The sequence below is a fragment of the Trichechus manatus genome, unplaced genomic scaffold, assembly GCF_000243295.1.
Source record: "Trichechus manatus latirostris isolate Lorelei unplaced genomic scaffold, TriManLat1.0 scaffold00142, whole genome shotgun sequence".
In the NCBI taxonomy this organism is placed as follows: Eukaryota; Metazoa; Chordata; class Mammalia; order Sirenia; family Trichechidae; genus Trichechus; species Trichechus manatus.
Genome location: NW_004444078.1, coordinates 2993789 through 3014703, shown reverse-complemented (window position 1 = coordinate 3014703; position 20915 = coordinate 2993789). Strand labels below are relative to the sequence as shown.

The window sequence follows — 20915 nt, the reverse complement described above, 5'->3', positions numbered from 1 at the left end:
TTGGTTTTAGACTTAGGCCTTTGATCCATTTTGAATTAGTTTTTGTGTAGGGTTTGAGGTATGGGTCCTGTTTCATTTTTTTGCAGATGGACATCCAGTTTTGCCTGCACCATTTGTTAAAAAGACTGTCTTTTCCCCATTTGATGGACTTTGGGCCCTTGTTGAAGATCAGGTGACCAAAGGTGTATAGATTTACATCTGGGTTCTTAATTCTGTTCCATTGGTCAGTGTATCTGTCGTTGTACCAGTACCAGGCTGTTTTGACTGCCGTAGCTGTATAGTAGGTTCTGAGGTCAGGTAGTGTGAGTCCTCCGACTTTATTCTTCTTCCTCAATAGTGCTTTATTTATTTGGGGCTTCTTCCTTTTTCCACGTTAAGTTAATGATTAGTTTTTCCATCTCTTTAAAGAATGTTGTTGGTGTTTGGATCGGGTTTGCATTGTATTTATAGATCGCTTTGGGTAGAATAGTCATTTTCACAATGTTGAGTCTACCTATCCTTGAGCATGGTATGTTTTTCCATTTATGTAGATCTCTTGGTTTCTTGCAGTAGTGTTTTGTAGTTTTCTTTGTATAGGTCTTTTACATCCCTGGTTAGATTTAATCCTAAGTTTTTTTGTTTTTTTTTTAGGGGCTATTGTAAATGGTATTGCTTTCCCGATTTCCTTTTTGTCATTCTCTGTTGGTGTATAGGAATCCAACTGATTTTTGTGTGTTTATCTTGTGTCCTGCTACTCTGCTGAATCTTTCTATTAGTTCCAGTAGTTTTCTGGTGCAGTCTTTTCGGTTTTCCGTATATAGTATCATATCATCTGCAAATAGGGACAGTTTTACTTCATTACCAACTTGGATGCCCTTTATTTCTTTTTCTTGCCTTCTTGCTTTAGCTAGGACTTCCAGCACAGTGTTAAATAGGAGTGGTGATAAAGGACATCCTTGTCTTGTTCCTGTACTCAAGGGGAATGTTTTCAGCGTCTCTCCATTTAGAATGATGTTGGCTGTTGGTTTTGCATAGATGCCCTTTATTATGTTGAGGAATTTCCATTATATACCTATTTTATTGAAAGTCCTTATCAGGAATGGGTGTTGGACTTTGTCAGATGCCTTTTCTGCGTCGATTGAGGTGATCGTGTGATTCCTTTCCTTTATTTTATTTATGTGGTGGATTACATTGATTGATTTTCTATTGTTGAACCATCCTTGCATACCTGGTATGAATCCTACTTGATCGTAGTGTTTTTTTTTTTTTTAATATGATGCTGAATTCTATTGGCTAGAATTTTGTTGAGAAATTTTGCATCTATATTCATGAGAGATACTGGTCTGTAATTTTCCTTTTTTGTGGTGTCTTTGCCTGGTTTTGATATCAGGGTTATGCTGGCTTCATAGAATGAATTTGGAGGTATCCCTTCCTTCCCTATGTTCTGAAATAATTTGAGTAGTACTGGTGTAAGCTCTTCTCTGAATGTTTGGTAGAATTCTCCAGTGAAGCCATCTGGGCCAGAGCTTTGTTTTGTTGGGAATTTTTTTTTTTTATTACCTTTTCAGTTTCTTCTCTTATTATGGGTCTGTTCAGATTTTTAGCATTAATTTGTGAGTTTGGGTAGGTAGTGTGTTTCTAGAAATTTGTCCATTTCTTCTAGATTTTCAAATTTGTTGGAGTATAGTTTTTCATAATACTTTGTTATGATCCTTTTTATTTCAGTTGGATCTGTGTGATGTCCCCCATTTCATTTCTTATTTGGGTTATTTGCATCCTCTCCTGTTTTTCTTTTGTCAGTTTGGCTAGTGGTTTGTCAATTTTGTTGATCCTTTTAAAGAACCAACTTTTGGTTTTATTGATTCTTTCTATTGTTTTTCTGTTTTCTATTTTATTTATTTTTCTGCTCTGATCTTTATTATTTCCTTTCTTCTGGTGGTTGTGGGCTTCTTTTGCTGTTTTGTATTTGTTCGAGTTTGTTCGAGTTGTGTAGCTAATGTTTTGATTCTGTGTCTTTCTTCTTTTTTGATGTGTGCATCTATTGCTGTAAATTGACTGCTGATCACTGCCTTTGCTGTGTCCCAAAGGTTTTCGTATGATGTATTTTCATTCTTATTTGAGTGTAGGAATTTTTGTACTCCATTTTTGATTTCTTCTATTATCCGGTGGTTCTTAAGCAGGGTGTTATTTAGTTTCCATGTAATGAATTTTTTTTCCTTGCTCTTCCTATTGGTGATTTCTACTTCGATGGCACTGTGATCAGAGAAGTTACTTTGTATTATATCAATGTTTAGGATTTTGTTGAGGGTTGCTTTGTGGCCTAATATGTGGTCTGGAGAATGTTCCATGTGTGTTGGAAAAGAATGTGTACTTTGCAACTAGGTGGGTGGAGTGTTCTATGTATGTCTGTGAGTTCAAGTTGGCTGATTGTGCCCTTTAGATCTTCTGTATCTTTGTTGAGTTTCTTTCTAGATGTTCTGTCTTTTACCGAGAGTGATGTGTTGAAGTCTCCTACTGTTGTGGAACTGTCAATTTCTCTTTTCATTGCTGTTAAAGTTTATGTATTTTGGAGCCCTGTCATTGGGTGTGTAAATATTTATTACGGTTATGTCTTCATGTTGGATTGTCCTTTTAATCATGATGTAGTGCCCTTCTTTGTCTTTTATGGGGGATTTTGTTTTAAAGTCTGTTTTATCTGAGATTAGTATTGCCACTCCTGCTCTTTTCTGGTGACTGATATATTTTTTTCCATCCTTTGATTTTTAATAAATTTATGTCTTTGTTTCTAAGGTATCTCTTATAGACAGTAAAATGATGGATCCTGTTTTTTTATCTATTCTGCCACTCTCTGCCTCTTTGTGGGTGCATTTAGGCCATTTATGTTCAGTGTAATTATTGATAGGTGTGAGTTTATTGTTGTCATTTTGTGTGCTTTTTTTTTTTGTGGTGCTGATGATTTCTTTGTTCCTTTTACTTTCCTGTGCTGACTTCCTTTTGTTTGTGGATTTTTTTTCTTTTGTTTTTATGGATTTTGTTTTTACTGAGACTTTGTTTTTCTTCTTTATTTTGATGAGCAGGTTTGTTAACTTTCTTTGTGGTTACCTTGAAATTTACCCTTATCTTCCTAAGTTTGAACTAGTCTATTATTACTTGGTATTGCCTTGCTTTTCTCTCCATTAGTAAGTTCTATGACTTCACTGTTTATTCCGTGTTTTGTTGTTCAGGTACTGTTGTCATTTGCAGATTAATCTTTCTAGTTCCCTGTCATAAATCTTTTGGATTTGAATAGTCCTTTACAGTTCATTTCCTAGGTTGGTATCTGGCTGGTGCGATCTTGTGTCCTAGATTCAGGCTGTTGTCTGATGTTGTTTGTTCTCAAACCGAAGGTCTCCCTTTAATAATTTTTGTAAGTTTGTTTTGGTTTTTACATAGCCTTTTAATTTCTGTTTATCTGGAAATGTCCTAATTTCACCATCGTATTTGAACGAGAGTTTTGCAGGATATATTATTCTTGGTTGGCAACTTTTTTCTTTCAAGGTTGCGTTTATGTCATTCCATTGCCTTCTTGCTTGCATGGTTTCTGCTGAGTAATCAGAGCTTAGTCTTGTTTCTCCTCTGTCACTTTTCATTTTTCTCAAGCTGCTCTCAGGATTCTTTCTTTGTCTTTGGTTTTAGTGAGTGTAATTATGATATGCCTTGGTGATTTTCTTTTGAGGTCTGTCCTATATGGGTTTCGTTGAGCTTCTTGGATGGTCAGCTTTTCATCTTTCATGATACTAGGGGAATTTTCTGTCAGCAGTTCTTCAGTGATCCTGTCTGTGTTTTCCGTTTTCTCCTCCTGTTCTGGAACTGTGATCACTAGCAGATTTTTGCTTTTGATTGTATCCCACATAATTCACAGGGTTTCTTCATTCTTCTTTGTTCTTTTTTCTGATTTTTCCTCAAAGTTGTATCCAAGTGTTTGTCTTCAGTTTTGCTAATCCTGTCTTCCATAGTTTCAAACCTGTTTCTCAGCCCTTCTGTGATACTGTCCATTTCTGAAATCTTGTTTGTCTTTTGGATTTCTAATTGTTGTTTTTGTATGATTTCTAGTTGTGAATTTATTTTGGCATTTTGTTCCTGTGTTTTCCTGAATTCTTCCATTGTTTTGTCTGTATTTTTCATGAATTTTGTCTGCCTTTTCCATGAATTTGTCTGTTTTTTCCTCATTTTTGTCTGCTTTTTGCTTCAACTCTTGGATCGCTCTGAATATGAGAGATTTGAATTCCCTGTCAGGTAGTTCTAGTGCCTTTTCTTCTACTGGAAAGTCATCTGGTGTTTTATGTTAGATGACTACTGGAACCATCCTGTCCTGTTTTTCATATGTTTTGATATTGTCTGCTGTCTTCAGGACATTCAGTAGTTATTTTCTTTTTTTATTGATTAGAGATTTGTTTGTTTCAGCCTACTTTTTTGTTTTATTTGGTTATGTCTGAGCAGGTGGGGTGTGTGTTCTTTGTTGTTTACTTGTCTGTGGCCACGATATTTTTCATGTCCTTGTCCAGTGGGCAGGACCAGTCCCTCAGCTATGGTGTAGCAGGGCAGGTCCAGCTGAAGGGGAGGGGCTGGGATGGGTTGTTTGTGGCACATATTTGGGCCAACAAGATGAGCCAGTGGTCAGCGCAGTGCAGGTTCCAGTGTGTCGTGCCTGTGCTTCTTGGGACTGCCACGTTCAGCACACAGTGCAGATAGGCAGGAGTTAGGGGGAGTGGGAGGTTGTCATGTGTGGAGCTAGTTTTGGTATAGAAAAGAAGAGAGAGAAACAGGAGCAAAAAAAAAAAAAAAATTGCTGAGGGAGCTTGCGATCAGAGTGGAGAGACAAGAAACTGAGAAATGGAGAAAAATAAAAAGGAAAAAAAGATAAATTAGTTTAAAAAAAAGAAATGACCCAGGGATCTCACTGTTGCAGCTGCACAGACGGAGGAGCAGATCCCAAGCTGCACAGTATAGCCCTGCTATAAGGGGTGGAGTTGTTACACAGTGCCAGGTATTCAGGAGACAGTAAAAAATGTAAGTAGAAAGTGACGAGAAACCAAAAAATAAAAGGAAAAAAGAAAGCAAAAACAAATAAAAATAAAGAAAAGAAAAATAAAAAGAGAAAAAAAGCCCCCAGGGATCCCACCAGCATGGCCACACAGACTGGGGAAATGGGCCAGGGAAGCAGTTCCCTAGCTGAGCAGCGCTTCATGGCCTGTCAAGAAGAAGCAACGACGGTACACAGAGTCAGGTGTTCGAGAGCAACGATGGGGAGGAGGTGAGAGGCATGGAAGAAACCAGAAAAGGCCAAAAAAAGCAATACTGGCAACAATGAAATGGCACTGAAGAAGCCAGCTGGTGTGGGTGGGGTGAATTTGCGCAGCACGAAACCAGCGCCTCCTGTGCCACAGTCGTGGCCCGCTGGGAAGTGGCAGATTGGCCCTCCGGGAAGCCAGGAATCCATCCTCTTGGAAGCAGCAAATTGGCCGTCCAGGAAGCTGGGAATCTGCCCGCCGGGAAGCAGCAAATTGGTCTGCCGGGAAGTCGGTAATCTGCCTGCTGGGAGGCAGGGTGGGGAATGGGAAAGCGTGTCTCACTGGTTACCAGGTGCTCTGTCTCCTGCTGGAAGCTCCGTGAATCTGCTCTCCCGTACTTCGTGTCCTCTGATCGCTGGCAAGAGTGCAAGATGGTGCATCCGTGCTGCATTAACTTAAAGGGGACCTCCACTCATAGCTCTCCTCGCTCTCTGTTCTCTGTCAGTTTCCTATACCATTCGGTGCTTAGTTGAGTTCTTTATCTCTTCATTTGATGCTTAGGATTCCAGGATTGACGTTTGTCTCTGTTTTACTTAGTTTTTCAGGTCTTTGCTGTGGAGGGACAGCGTGGTGCTTCTGTTTATAGCGCCATGTTCCCAGAATTCCTCTCTGATCCATTTTTGCAGATCAGGCAACGAAGGATGAATTTGGAGTTAGAGGCAATAAATTAATAACTGGCACACTGTGTTTAATCCATTGCATTTATTTTATTACTATATATTTACACTTATTTCTACCGTATTATTTTTTGTTTTTTATTTCGTTTCTTCTGTTGGATTGCTAAAGTTACTTTATTCTCTTTTTATTCCTCTACTAGTTGAGAAGTTATCAATTCCACTTATATTCTTCTAATGAGCACCCTTTAATTTTTTTTTCCTAACCTACTTAGATAACTTTGTGTTGATTCTAAAATTATTATGTCTGCCTTCCTTGTAAATAAGAAAAGAATTTTACTGTAATTCCATAAGCCTCTGAATTTCTTTTTCCATCTCCTATGCTGTTATCTTCTAGAAGTTTATTTTTAAACTCAAAACACTAGTTTTTTCAGCCACCTACATTAATTATCTTGTTTATGTCTTTCCTCACTGCTACTTTCATCATCTCATTTCTTCCTTCAATTTCATCTTTTTTCTTGCTGAAGTATATCTTTTGGTAGTTCTTTCAGCAAGGGCATGCATTTAAAACTCTTAGTTTCTAAGAATGACTTTATTTCTCCCTAATTCTTGAAATGCAGTTGAGCCATCGATAGAGTGCTCTGGTAATAGTTATTTTCTCCGCATTTTAAAGCAAATACTCCGTTATTTGCTGCTAGCTATTGTTACTCATGAGGCCTATCAGTGATGTAATTCTTATGTAAGGAATCTTTTTTCTTTCTAATAACTTTTAGGATTTTATCTTTATGCTTGATATTGTGTAGTTTTATTATGATGTGTGCATGTGTAGATTTATATTTATTCATATGACTTAAGCTCTCAATGTGTACTTTTTACTTGAGATTTCACATCTTTTTTCAAATCTCAACAACAAAAGAGTTTCTTTTCAAGTATTGTTTTTCTTCCATTGCCTCTCTTCACTAATTTCTGGAACTCCTTTTAGTACATGATGGAACTCAAGTTTTTTTTCTCTTTGATATTTTTATCTCTGCATTATTTCCTGCTAGGAACCCTGGTGGCACGTTGGTTAAGCACTCAGCTGCTAACTGGAAGGTCTGTTTCGAACCCACCAGCCAATCCACGGGAAAAAGATGTGGCAATTTACTTCTGTAAATATTACAGCCTTGGAAACCCTACGAGGCAGTTCTGCTCTGTCCTGTAGGGTTGATATGAGTCACAATGGACTTGACAGCAGTGAGGTTTTTTTTTATTATGATTGTTTTGTTTATTCCCTGCTAAGTTCTGGACGAATTCCTCAGCAGTGCTTGATTTTTATTCCCAAAACTATGTATTTTATTTCCAGGATTCAGAATTTCATCGTTTTCTTACTCTTTTGTTCTAAACTTCATAGCTACCAGTTTCGATTTCTTTACTTTGAGTTTTTTTGTTTTGTTTTTTGTTTTTAATAGATGCTATTTTTCTTTTTCTGGCATGTTCTACATACTAATTTCAAAGTCCTTTTCTTATTGCTCTATCATCTCTATTTTCCCGAGAGAAAATTTTCTCATTCTCTGCTATTTTTAATACTTTGAAATTTTAATTTGCAGAGTCATCGTGAATGGGAACCTATTGTGTTTTTTGTTTTGTTTTTTCTTTCTCCATTTCCCTCCTCCGTAACAGTTTGGCAGTTTGCTCCCCAGCCCCAATTCAAAACCAGGTGTTATGTTAGTAGTTCATGCCTCTCATCCTGCCAAGAATTTTGCAGTCTCCTGTCCGTAGCCACCTTGGCTTGGCCTTATTCTTGTCTTTGGAGTTCTGTCTGCTCTTTCTTGTGACCCTGGAAAATAGACCACACAGTAGTCACAGTATTTTTAAGCATTTTTGTTGGTGGCGGAGGACCCTATCCCAGTCCCATGTTTCAAGTGGAAAGACTGATTTCAGTCCCCTGCCTTTTATGGGCGTTTTCTGTTCCTGTTCCCATACTGGGATTTAATTTCCAACTGACCCAGATTGTTTCTGATCCTGTAGCACATGGGGATTTTGACTTCAGCTATCACTCCCCATTATATGGTTTACATCCATAAAAATATTTTTCTTATTTTTATGTGATTAGATCTTTTGAAATGCTTTTAAAATTGATTTTAATCAGTCACTGCTGAGTATTTGCAGTTGGGATGAGGGAGAAAGGAATTTCTGCATGAACTTACTCCACTATCCTGACCAGAAGTACTTAAATTTTTATTTTAGAGACATAACTCCAGTGTCATGGAGGTTTACTGAAAGAGAAGAAAGACACATTAGAGACTAGTCAGGGTTACTTCAGTAGCATTGGAGTAGAAGAGGGATGGGTCTGACAGACTGGGTTACTGGCACTGCTCTTTATCATGGTAAAGGAATATGAAAAACCAGACCCATTGTGGTCAAGTAGATTCTGACTCATAGCAACCCTGTAAGACAGAGAAGAACTGCCCCGTAGGGTTTCCAAGGCTGTAATCTTTACAGAAGCAGATTACCATATCTTTCTCCCATGGAGCAGCTGGTGGGTTCAAACCACGGATCTTTTGGTTACCCTCAAGCACTAACCACTGCACCACCAGGGCTCTTTAAAGGAATATACAAGGAGGAGCCAATTGGACAGCAAGGTAAAAGTGGGATAAAATAATATATCAAGTGCCAGATGTGGTGAAATTGAGATTTTTAGTGACAGCCAGTTGAAGATAGTAAACACTTGGGGATACAAGTCCAGAAAGAAAGAGAGGCTATATCTGTTTCATAGCATCACTGGTGTATATGTAGTTGTTGAAATTGTAGATACAGGTTAAATTACTCTGGGAGAGTAAATAGCAAGCAAGAAAAAAGGAGCCCGATTATAGGGAGACCATCATCATTTATAGTGGTGCAAATGGTTAACACGCTTGGCTACGAACAGAAAGGTTGAAGGTTGGAGTCCACCCATAGGGCCTCAGAAGAACGGCCTGGCTGTCTACTTCTGAAGAGTTAGCCATTGAGAAACCTATGGAGCACAGTTCTACTTTGACACACATGAGGTCACCAGGAGTCGGAATCAACTCAACGGCAACTAACAACAACAAGCCTAATTTTTACTTTTTATTAGCATTTTATAAGATTTTGTCATTTTATTTTATTTTTTCATATAACTTGAATATCATTTGTTCGTTCTTAAGGTTATGGTGAGCCATATTCAAAATTCAGTATTTGGAAGTAATAGTAATGATTCAGTGGCCAACCAAGATGGTATAAAAGGAAAGCACTAGCAATATTTTATAATTTTTCTTTATTTTATTCTTAATTCTTCTTCAGAACAGATTTTTTTTAATCCATGAACCTTGCAGAGACTTCAAAGACTCTCTCTGCTGGTCAGGAGGTGCTTTAAGAGGATCTCATATTACCTGGTAAATTATACAACCATTAATAAATGCTGTGAAGTTTTATAGTTAATTAAGTAGTATCATTTTGTAATGGATTATCTGGATTTATTAATTTATTTTTACAAATTGGCACAATTTGGCACTGTGACAGTAATGCACTTAGTGTTCTAAAATTGGTAATGCATCTTCTTAAACACTGTTTCCAAGGGCAGGGATAACCATAGACATAGGTGACAGCCCACTTGCTATGTGGGTAAGGAGCCTCATGATTTCTGCTTAACTAAAAATAGCACCCCCACTGCTTGCTGGCTTATCTTATTAACCTAGGCTGAAGTTTTGCTATTAGTGTTTCTTAACAATAACATATCTAGTTCCACTTGTTTCAGATAAGAGATTATAGGCCTGTATTTTAAATAACTTGAGCGAGATCACATAGCTATTAAGTAGTGGAGGTGGGATTCAAACCAAATCAGTCTGGCTTTTTATACTGGGTTCTTAATAAATCTGTATACTGCCTATAAAAACCCATCGCTGTTGAGTTGATCCCAACTCATAGTGATAGGATAGAGTAGACCTGCCCCCACAGGGTTTCCAAGGCTATAAACCTTTATGGAAGTAGACTGCCACATCTTTCTCCCACAGAGTAGCTAGTGGGTTCATACTGCCGACCTTTTGGTTGGCAGCCAAGCACTTAACTACTGCGCTACCGGGCTCCTTGTATTGCCTTTAGCTAGGTTAATTAGCTAGAGGAGAAAGTAGGAGTGTTTCTCCTGCCTTCTAGCTCCTCTGTATCTCTCTCTTCTCTCGGGGCTTCTAGGATCTTCCTTCGTTTTCTTCCGCTTCATACATCTGTTAAAATACAGACAGATAGAATGTAAATAATCAGCAAAATTTTTGTGGAAATTTCCCTAACAAAAACGAAGATAAACTACAACAGTGTTACCCCTGAGAAAGTGAATTTAAAGAGGGTTTTTCTTTTTCTTTTTTTTTTAAACTTTGAAATATAAAAACCCAATCCCTGGGCTTATAGATAAAAACAGCCACTTCTTTACAGGAAAAGGTAGTTAGAGAGAAAAAGACAAACAGCCAGGAAAAAGTAATAATTTGAGGAAAGAAACTTTAAAAGGATAAAAGATAGAATGGAACATAGATTAGCATCTATTCTGTATCCTTTGACAGTTAAATATTTAAAAGTATGACCATTCATGAAGATTTTATGAAATGTTAAAGTGAAGTTCCAAAAGAGAGCATTAAGAGCTGAGGACATTATTTTAACATGCTTTGGCATTTTCTTTAGGTTTAATGCTTAAGCATATGGCTCAGTACACCTTAGTATGAAAATCCATTTGTTTGTTTTTTATGCCTTTTAACATACTGTGTATAGCCAGACCCATGGAATCACATTTATTGGTGACATTGCATATTAAATTAATTCTGTTGTATTACAATTATAGATTTATCTAAGTGGATTTCTTCCAAAGCATGATGCAGACCACTCTCTCACAAGTCTTTCAACTCCGGAAAGGAGTTTCATCTTTATAAACAATCGACCAATACATCAAAGAGACATATTAAAGGTAATCTCTTATAGAAAAAATATATCACTTGAATCAGAAGTAAAAACCAGCTCTGTCATTTGTCAAATTGTTAAAAGAGCTACTTCTAAGAATCTGCTCTAAAATAAAGAAAAGGAGATAGGATAACATTTATTAAGCATTGTGCCAGGAACTTTTCATATGATTTCTCATTTACTCTTTATTGTGTATTATTATACCATGTATAGTGAGGAAACTAAGATATTAAGTGACTTTCTTAGGTTACACAGCCAAGAAGTTAGCAGAGTTTGGATTTGAACCCTATGCCTTTAAAGCATCCACAAGACTCTTATCTTTTAACCATGAAGCCACTTGTACTGGATATTTGTACTTAAGAATACTCATGCTTCAGTAGGTTCAAGGCCTCTAAATGAGTATTACTACTTAGACAACTGCTTTTCCTAATACGTATTTACCTGCACTCAGTTTCTCAATTGAATCTGCTCCTTGTGGTATTTAAGTTTGGCAATACTATCTTTATTTACATGGTATTTTTGTCTTTTATTCATTATGTATGTTTCTAGTTAATCCGGCATTATTACAATGTGAAGTTCCTAAAGGAAACTACTCGTTTGTATCCCATTTTCCTTCTAAAAATTGATGTGCCTACAGCTGATGTAGATGTAAATTTAACACCAGATAAAAGTCAAGTATTACTACAGAATAAGGTACCTTTTTTCAGACAATTTTTTATATTAATTTGTGCTATTTACAAACTTATACAATTCTAACTATTTTCATAAGAAAAAAGACTTGTTTTATTTTTCTTTTTTATCCTTGTTTTAAATCTTGTGGTCTATTTATAATTTTCATAATTTCCCCTAACATTTGTTAATTTGTATTTTTAGGAATCTGTTTTAATTGCTCTTGAAAATCTGATGACGGCTTGTTATGGACCACTACCTAGTACAAATTCTTGTGACAATAATAAAACAGATGTTTCCTCAGCTGACAGGGTTGTTAATAGAACAGCACAAACAGATGCGGTTTTTAATGAAATGGAATCATCTGCAGATAATTATCCAAATGTTGATACTTCAGCCATTCTTTCCCAAAATGATGTACAGAATGATGAATCTGGAAAAAACACTAATAATTGTTTAAATCATCAGTTATATGTTGGTGATCATTGTGATGGTCATTTTAGCAGTGAAAATTCTAGTATTGATAAGGACGCTGGAAATACATTTCAGGAGATCCCAATTAGTAGTTTATCGTGTGAAGACACCCAAAGCAAATATCGTGAAACTTGTTTTGTAGGTTCTAGTAAGCATATCGAATCAGAAAATGGCAATAAAGGCCATATAAATGAGAGTGAGGAAAATGAAGAAGCACCAGTCCTTGAGACATCTTTGGAAATTTGTGCAGATGACTGGAGTAAGGGAAATGTACTTAAAAATTCTGTAGGAAAGAACATTGAACCTGTGAAAATTTTAGTGCCACAGGAGAGTATAGCATGTAATAATAATCCAAGCCCTGAACCAAAGATTCTCAGTGAAGGTCCCTCTAACAAAAAGTCAAATGTAGTTGATAACAAATCTGGAAAGCTTACAGCTTATGATTTAATTAGCAATCGAGTAATCAAGAAACCCATGGCAGCAAGTGCTCTTTTTATTCAAGATTATCGTGCTCAGTTTCTCGCAGAAAATTCTAAGGCTAATTTAAAGGATGCAACAGTACAAATTGAAGAACTGTGGAAGACATTGAGTGAAGAGGAAAAACTGAAGTAAGTTTCCAGAGCTTGCATGTGACTTAAAGGCTCAGCTATTTCCATTCTATATGACTCACTAGGTTTAAAAAAAAAAAATTAAAACTTATTTAATGGAAAATGCCTTTTGGCTTGGATAGAGTACCTTTTTTTGGTATCACTTTTTTTGTTGTTAATTTTGAATTTTTTTTTTTTTTTTGGTATAAGCCTTAACCGCTTTCTAATTTGTGAAGTTTGTTGTTAAAGGTTTACCATTTTCTCAGTTTAAAACCACCATTTGCTTCTATTTCTTTTTTATTTTATGTTAAAGAACTTTTCTATGGCAGGACTTTTTTTTTTTTTTTTTTTTTTAAGTTTTTGCCTTAGGACAATTAGAACGAAAGTGTTTTAAAGAAATTTCGTGACTATTCTCTTCCTTAAATTGGTCCAGAAAACACAAAGCACAACACTAAAATTGTACCATTGTTGCAGATTCAATTTAGTGGTGTTAATATTGACCCTAATCAGAGCTTCTTCTAAAATTTGATTATATACTGGCAACTTTTAAACTATATAGGAATTTTTTTGGTAGGTAAATTATGTGGTTTGATCTACATTTGATTAAAATAACTATAAAATTGCTTGTCACATATAGATCAGGTGATCTGAATAAATGTTCCAAATATAATATGATAGGTGTTTCTGATTGATTTAGGGCACTTAATACAAACACAAAATACTATGTTTTGAGTTTCTGGTTCACCAGAAAACGAAAGAATGGAGCCATGCCTGCAACATGTATTGTTATTCAAGACATCTCAATAGTATGTCACACATCTAGAGAAAATTTTAAATATAATCCATCACTTGACCAGTTTTTAAAAATTTTTTCATTAGCTAATTTAGTCTTATGACACTGTCAACTTAATATAATAAAAAGACTACTGTGAATGTCAATAGAGAGAGTGTCCATAAATTAACTTTTCTAAAAACCTTAGCCTTCTTTTTGGTGGTAGGAGGATGATGGTTGTGGTTTGTTCTTTTTCAAACATACAAAAAAGTAGATAAAACAGTACAATGAACCCATCACCCATTTTCACCAAACATCATCTCATGATCAGTCCTGCTTTATCTGTATTCCAACTCACTTCCCCTCCTCCTTTATTATTCTGAAGCAAATCCTAGGCATAATATCATCTATTTTATAAATATTTTGATATATCTCTTTAAAAGATAGACATTCATACTTTAAACATAACCATAATACCATTGTCATAACTTAAAAATCACACTAAGCCCTTAATATCATCAAATATCCACTGTTCACATCTCTAGTTGTTTCATAAATGTTACGTTTTTTATTTGTTTATTTGAATCAGGACCTAGATAGATCCACTTGTTGTTTTGGCTGCTATGTCTCTTAAGCCTGTTTTAATCTTTATTTTTCCTTTTTTGTTTTTCTTTGCAATTTATTTATGGAAGAAACTAAATCTTTTGTCCTGTAGAGTTTCCACATTCTGGATTTTCCTTATGTCCAGTGCCATTTAACATGTTGCTCTTTCATTTCCTGTAAACTGGTAGTTGGAGCTACAGACTTGATCAGATTCAGATTTGAATTCTTTTTATTGTACTTATTTAATTATTTATTTTGGCAAGAAGTGTTCATAGGTGGTGTTTTTTTCCCATCACAAGGCACATCTTTTTTTTTTTTTTTTTTTTTGTACTTTAGATGAAGGTTTACAGAACAAATAGTTTCTCATTAAACAGTCAGTACACATATTGTTTTATGACCTTGGTTAATGACTCCACGATGTGTCAACACTCTCCCTTCTTGACCTTACTTGACCTTTTTTTTTTTTGTGAAAATATACATAGCCAAAGATACACCATTTCAAAAATTTCTACATGTATAATTCAGTGACATTGATTACATTCTTCCAGTTGTGCTGCTATTCTCACTATCCTTTTCCAAATTATTCCATCACCATTATCTTCAACTCACTGCCCCCTAGGCTTCCCATCAAAACTTTTGAGTTGCTATTGTCAGTTTGATCTCACATAGATAATTCTTTCATTTTCTTTTTTGTACTGTAGATGAAGGTTTACAGAACAAATACTTTCTCATTTAACAGTACACATATTGCCCTATGACAATGGTTAACAACCCCACAACATGTCAACACTGTCCCTTCTAAATCTTCGGTTCCCTATCACCAGCTTTCCTGTCTGTTCCTGCATTCTAGTCCTTGTCCCTGGACTGCTGTGCCTCATTAGTCCCTTTTTGTTTTATGGGGCTGTCCAATCCCCGGCTGAATGGTGAGCCTCGGGAGTGACTTCATTACTGAGCCAAAAGGATGTCCAGGGGCCATACTCTCGGGGTTTCTCCAGTCTGTCAGGCCAGTAAATCTGGTCTTTTTTTTATGAGTTAGAATTTTGTTCTACATCCTTCTCCAGCTCTGTCCAGGACCCTCTGTTGTGATCCCGGTCAGAGCAATCAGTGGTGGTAGCCGGGCACCATCTAGCTGTACTGGACTGAGTCTGTTGGAGGCCATGGTAGCTGTGATGCATTAGTCCTTTGGACTAATCTTTTCCTTGTATCCTGTTCTCTTCATTCTCCATTGCTCGCAAAGGGGTGAGACCAGTAGAGTATCTTAGATGGCTGCTCACAGGCTTTTAAGACCCCAGACACTACTCACCAAGGTAGAATATAGAACATTGTCTTTATAAACTGTGTTATGCCAGTTGAGCTAGATGTTCCCTGAGACCACAGTTCCCACAGCCCTCCACCCAGCAATTCAGCCCTTCAGGGAGTTTGGATGTGTTTATGGAGCTTCCATGAGCTTTCCACAAGGCACATGTTGTCTGGTTATGTCTCTTTCTGTCTCTGGCCATTGATGATCAATGCCTACATTCATTAATTCATTCACGGTCGCAAAATGGTTTATCATTTTATCATTCTTTTTTTTATTTGTTTGCTGAAGTATTTCTATAAAGAGAATCTTCCCTATATCTAATATGTAGTTACCTGGTGGTGAGTTTCCTTTAGAAAAGGCAGGTTAAATGCTTGATTCTTTTCCTTTTTTTTTTTTTTAAATATAATTATTTGACTTGGCTCACTAGTACCTTCTAAAAGTGGACGATTGGTTTGTTTCTCTTTTTTTAGAATCATTATAAATTTATGGATTTAAATATATTTGATGTTTCAGTCTATTTCAGTTATTATCCTTATAGATACTCAAATTATCCCATCTTTGGCCAGTGGGAGCCTTTTCAAGTTGGTTCCTGAATCCTTCTGATACAACCTTAGCAGACTTTGATAGCTTCCTTGCTCCTTGCTCTGAAAAGATCTTCCCTGCTCATCTTGTACAATTCTTAACACCATACCTAGATCAGCCATTCTTCCAAGAAATCTTGTTCCTTTTAGTGGAAAGTGGTATTTGGGGAACACAGTCTGAGAGCTAGGAGTATTTATTTCTGCCGAGATAGTCATTGTTTCTTGACTTTTTCATGGACAGAACTAGAAATTTTAAAAAATATGTATCATTAGTTCATACTGATACTTCAGATTTAGAACTGTAGAGTTTTGTGTTTATCCTCTTTGGTCTTATATTTATAGCTCTTTTCTCTTATGCTGAGAATCCCAGTTTTCAGTGACTATTAGAAAAGCATACAATGACTCATTTTTTTAATCCATAATATATTGTCTCGGAATAACATTAACAGCACTACCACCAACACTATCATTATTTAAAGCAGTTTAGGGTTTTTTGTTGTTGCTGTTTCTTTTGTTTTCCTAATTCTTTTTTGTTCCTCTAGGGATCTATAATCAAATTACAGTGTTTTAAAGCTACTTGCTTTGTGATTATGCTATCAACTGATACACATTTTGGTTCTCTTAAACTTAAAAAAAATTTATTTTTTTCTATAATCATAAACAGAAATAGCCATCTCACATTCTTTGTGGGAAACAAGCAATTGCATATATGGCATGAACAGAAATGAAATGAGAACCAATCTGTGTGACCTTGGACAAATCATTTGATTTCTTAGAATCTTACTCAAAGTTCTCGTGCTAGATGCTGTAATGGTTGCTGCACAAGACAGGTTCCCAGTCTTCGTGGAGTTTCCTATCTAGTGGAGAGCACAGGATAGTATAGTGAGCATTTGGTGGGAGTGAGAAATCAGAAGTGCTGTTAGCCAGATAGACTCAAGGTGTGTGAATGTGTAAAGGAGGTCGTGGGTGAGTGGGTTGTTGGGTGAATGGTGATAGAGATGGAGCCTGATAGTGTGAGGAAAACTGTAGTGTTTTTGCAACCTAAAAGAAGGTTAATGTAAGTGGATTAGTGAGAAGTGAAGCTACAGAGGTCAACAGGGGTAAGATCCTGTGGCACCATGTAAAACATGTTAAGGAGGATAATTTGGGGATAATGGAGTGTTTTTTCTGGATAAGATTAAAATTTATTTGCAATGAACTAGTCATACTAGTGACACTATAATTGTTTTGAAAAGATGAGAACATAAACTGCTAAAATTATTTAATACTGATTGCTTAAATAATGTTGTTGTGGGTTGAATTGTGTCCCCCCAAAAAGATATATTAAAGTCTTAACCCCCAGTACCTGTGAATGTGAACGTATTTGGAAATAGAGTCTTTGCAGATACAATCATGTTAAGAGGAGATCATACTGGTTTAGGGCAGGCCCTAAACCCAATTCCTAGTGTCCGGGAGAATGTCATGTGACACGGAGGTAGAGATGGAGTGATGCATCTACAAGCCAAGAAATGACAAGGATTTCTGGCAGCTACCAGAAGCTGGCAAACAGGCAGGTAACAGACTCTCCCTTAGAGCCTTCAGAAGGAATCAAAACTTCCCACACCTTGATTTCAGACTTTTGGCCTCCAGAACTATGGGAATAAATTTCTGTTGTTTTAAGCTACCCACTTTCTGGTTATTTGTTACAGCAGCCCTAGGAAATTAATACAATAGCTTATACCGGAAGTGGACTGTAAGAGGAGAATCCTGAGGCTGTATTTGTAAGCAACTCAGAACAAAATCAACTGAGCCCTAGGATGCTTTATGCAAAAGTACATTTTAAGAATTAGAGCCAATGAAATTGGAGATGGGGAGAAGCTCTGAAATTTGGCCTTCTCCTTTAAGATAGAATCCTGGAAATGTAAACATCTATACTTTAATTATGAATTTTGGTAATTTTGGTGGACGGAGATACTGCAGAAGATAAATTGGGCCCTTAAAGGCAGCAAAAACTAAACCAAACAAACTCATTGCCTAGAGTCAGTTCCAGCTCATAGCGACCGTTAAGATCAGTGATAAAACATTTATTCTTTCTCTACTTATAAATGATGCAGTTTAGTGAGGAAGACAGACAGTTGAATTAACAAGTAATAGTCATAGATGTGATGAGAATTATAATAAAGGAAATATAGAGAATTAAGAAAACACATAGCTATTGGGCTTAATCTCATCTGTAGGACAGGAAATGCTTCCCTGAATAGCAGTTAACCAGAAAGGTGTAGGGAATTTTCTAGGTTGAAGGAACTGCATGTGAGAAGGCCCAGAAGCGAGAAGGAACATGGTATTGTTCAGGAACTAAATGATACCCTCTATGACTGAAATAGAATATAGCAGAGTGTAGTAAAGAAAGATGGGGAAGGCACTGGCCAGATCATGGAGGGTCCTTTAAGCCATGTTACAGAGTTTGAATAAGGACCAGGATCAGGGTTGTTCAGCTGAGAGCTTAGGACAGACTTTTGGGTAGGAGTTACATTCATTTTTTACTTCTTTCTGGATTTTATTTTTCTCTTGCTTTGTTCACCTTTTCTCTAGTGGATTCAATTCCCCATTAGGCCATGTGCTCGGGATTCTCCCTGTCACTCAGGTTTGTCAGTTGATAGTAATTTGAGCTTTCATTTATAGTAGCTAGAAACATATTTCTACTTAAAATGAAAAATAGTATTGCGATTGGGATATTACTGAAAATGGTAAATACTGGTAAACTAGATAATTAGATGACATCGTCAGTCACAAGAACATCATTTGAATTAACTACATACTGGTCAAATCAAACCACAGTATTGTTCAGGATTAGTATTTTCCATTCAAGTTACTAAATCCCTTAATGGCATTAAGTACAAAGGTAGCAGCTGTTTTTACTTAACATTTACTTAATATTGTTTTGGACATAACTTGTTATATTTCCCAAGGAACTAATTAAATAGACTTCTCGAGTAAATGAAAGATTAGTACCATATGTGAAAAATTTGTACATTATAATTAATTACAAATGGTGACCTTTGTCTTTAACTGATTTTCCACCATACAGGAAAAATCCTGAATTTGAATGTCCAAGAGCTAAAAATACTTACTTCCAGTACCTGTTGAAAATAAAGTTTGTTGAAAACCATATGTGCTATATAACTAATCCAGAACTTCAGATACCAAGTAGAAATGGGAGAAAATAACTTTAAAAATTGTAAATATAGCATAGTAAGTAACCCAAGGAGACATTTTTCATCTCCTTTACAATGAAATATGGTCTTCTATACATGCTCACCCAGCTGACATTCGTTAAACATGTATGGGGTACAAGCTGCATGTATGCTGTGGTCTCTTGTCTCTTAGTCTCACTTTCAGCATTTAATACAATTCTCTCAGTAATATATTTTTTTTTTATTTTCTAACATATCTGTTCAGATTTCTCCTTAAAAATGTTGTATGTATATCACCTAATAAAATTCAGCAAGTTTCTTAAGAGTTCAATACTGAAAATAACATTAATTCTCTAGTTTCAAATTTAAAACTTCACTTTTTTTTTTTTTAATTTTAGCAGGATTGCTTAAATGATTACCAATCACTTCTTAGTCAATCTTGTGCCCCATTCATTATAAGATAATATGTTTCTTGATAGAAAAATAATGATAGCAAACATTTATGACCATTTACTATGTACAAGCACTGTTCTAAGTGTTTGACACATTGTAACTCATTTTATTTCTCACAACAAAGCTATGATTTATTATCTGCATATTACAAATGAACATACTCAGCAACAGAAAAATTGAGTAATTGTGTAGGTGTACAGAACTACTAAGTGACATAACCAGGCCAGGCCTTGTAGTTACCTGTGGAGCTCTATGGAGCCCTGGTGGCACAATGGTTAAGAGATTGGCTGTTAACCAAAAGGTCGGCAGTTCAAATCCACCAGCTGCTCCTTGGAAACCCTATGGGGTAGTTCTGCTCCGTCCTATAGGGTCGCTATGAGTCAGAATCGACTCAACGGCAGCAGATTTTATAGAAACAACTTCTCAACCTCAACCTAGGTCTGGAGAATTAGAAACTGAGGGTGGAACCCAGGCATCTCAGTGTTTTAAGAAAGGGTTGACATAACCACTACAGACTGTCTTTGATTGACTCTAAAAGCTTCCTTTTATTTCTATTACTTTTTAAGAAAAGACCTCTTAACAGTTACACAGTTAATTATGAAACATGTATTATCGTACTTTTGAAATTGAATTAGATGATTTGACTTCTGTTTATTTGAATTTATTTTTCATTGATGACCCTAAAATGAGAAGTAAATAGCAGCTGAAAAACAACATTTAACTATGAAACCATTGTAAATTTAATGATACAATTTTTGATTTTCCTGTTATCATAGTAACTTTGTAATCTTAACTAGCAATATGCTAACTAAATAGAGTATTCATTAATGCATGTAAATTTTCATTTCTACTCTTAAAGGAATTCTTTATATATTCCATTGTTGATGTCACAGGAAATGTATAAGTTAATTCTTCAGGTCTGGAATTAACTCTTTAATTATTTCTTTATTCATTCGTGTATTTTTTTTACTTCCTGTGCCCCAACATTTTTTTAAGTGATTTTTAAAACTGAGTAAAATTAACCTACTTTGAAATTCAAAAGTCTTAACAATATAGTTCAGTGTGTTTTAGTCGATGTGTATACACACACGTAACCACCCCCCCCCATAAACAAAATAGAGAACATTTCCATCATCCTGGAAAGTTCCCTCATGCCACCTACCAGTCAGTTTCCATAGGTAGCCGTCACAAACAGCTACTATTCAGATTTCCATCACCTTACCTTGGTTTTTCTGGTACTTGAAATTCATATATATAAAGTCATATGATGTGTACTCCTTTATGTCTGGCTTCTTTCACTCAACAAAGTACTTTTGTGTTTCTTCGACGTCATTGAATGTATCAGTAGTTCATTCTTTTTAAGTGATGAGTAGTATTAAATTGTATGGTGTCTCAATGGTTGAGCACTCTGCTGCTAACCAAAAGGTCAGTGGTTTGAAACT

The 20915-nt window shown here is 36.0% G+C and overlaps 1 protein-coding gene across 4 annotated transcripts in view; it reads left to right on the top strand.

Annotated features, from left to right (window-relative positions):
- Nucleotides 1–20915, top strand: part of PMS1 (PMS1 homolog 1, mismatch repair system component) — a 103892-nt gene that overhangs the window by 68515 nt on the left and 14462 nt on the right. For all 4 annotated transcript variants that reach the window (XM_004385584.2, XM_023739886.1, XM_023739887.1 and 1 more), the window contains 3 exons: nucleotides 10746–10868; nucleotides 11411–11554; nucleotides 11735–12612. In XM_004385584.2, coding sequence (XP_004385641.1) covers nucleotides 10746–10868; nucleotides 11411–11554; nucleotides 11735–12612 — 1145 coding nt within the window. The remainder of the gene's footprint in view (nucleotides 1–10745; nucleotides 10869–11410; nucleotides 11555–11734; nucleotides 12613–20915) is intronic.